We start from the raw sequence: 920 nt of genomic DNA on the forward strand, positions 1-920 counted from the left end.
TCCTTGAGAGGCTGAGGCAGGAGGATCTCCAGGGTGGTCATCCCAGAGTGGGGCCCGACGGGAGGCCCCAGAGTCGAGTCCCTCCCGGAGGGGCGGGGCGGGGCGGCGGCCACAAGTGCACTCACGGTAATCGGAGACCCAGCGCTGCATGGAGAGGAGAGGGCGCGAGCCGTTGTGGATGGAGAAGTCCAGGACCCTGTCGGCCCCTTCCAGGAGGCACCCGGCCGTGTGGCCGCCCTGGACCAGGTAGGTGGTGCACGGCGCGTACGCCCGGTCGTCCCGGAACCTGGGGGAGGATGGGATCGCGGTGTCGTCCTCACCGGAGGCCGACGGCCACTGCTGTGTCCCACACCCCACGGTGGACCGGGGTGGCCGCGTCCCCCTCGCGCCCCACGACCCCATAAGGACAGAGAGGAGGACACACACGCAGAGGAGACCACGGAGACGGAAGGAGAGACTGGAGCAGGCAGAGGCAGGAGGGTCTCCCCGGAGCCTGCGCAGGGAGCCCCCGTGGCCAGGCATGGACAGCACCGCCTGGTGTCGCCCTGGCTCTCCGGCACGAGCCCCGCCCTAGGAGACCACCACAGCTGCCGCCTGTTGACCGGAGAGTAACCCGGGGGTTCCGCGTGTGCTCCCCTGGGGCGCACCCCAAGATCGGGCCTCTCTGCGGCTTCCCGTGGACCGGGAAACCTGGGCGTCTCCCTGCCGGCCACCCCGCCCCGGTGCTCGGCAGTTTTCCGACGGAGCCTCCGACTCGGTGCCCAGGCTCGCCGGAACCAAACGGACCCGACTGACTGCGCTTCCCTCTGCCCGAGGGTTCCTCTGAAAACGTCCCTTCCCTTTATCTCCCCTGAGATCGGAGCGAAACACCCAGCCCGTGTGTCACCTCCGCCCAGACGGGACTTCGGGGGAAACCCGGG

The 920-nt window shown here is 69.7% G+C and overlaps 1 protein-coding gene across 1 annotated transcript in view; it reads right to left on the reverse strand.

The window, feature by feature from the left end:
• Crlf2 (cytokine receptor like factor 2) overlaps positions 1-920 on the reverse strand; it is a 7,270-nt gene that overhangs the window by 3,672 nt on the left and 2,678 nt on the right. Inside the window, exons 3-4 of the mRNA XM_033760229.1 lie at positions 427-493; positions 19-286 (exon numbers count right to left, since the gene is read on the reverse strand). Of these exons, the coding sequence (XP_033616120.1) occupies positions 19-286; positions 427-493 (335 nt within the window). The remainder of the gene's footprint in view (positions 1-18; positions 287-426; positions 494-920) is intronic.

This window comes from Fukomys damarensis, unplaced genomic scaffold, assembly GCF_012274545.1.
Source record: "Fukomys damarensis isolate Sample0158 unplaced genomic scaffold, DMR_v1.0_HiC HiC_scaffold_39, whole genome shotgun sequence".
NCBI lineage: Eukaryota > Metazoa > Chordata > Mammalia > Rodentia > Bathyergidae > Fukomys > Fukomys damarensis.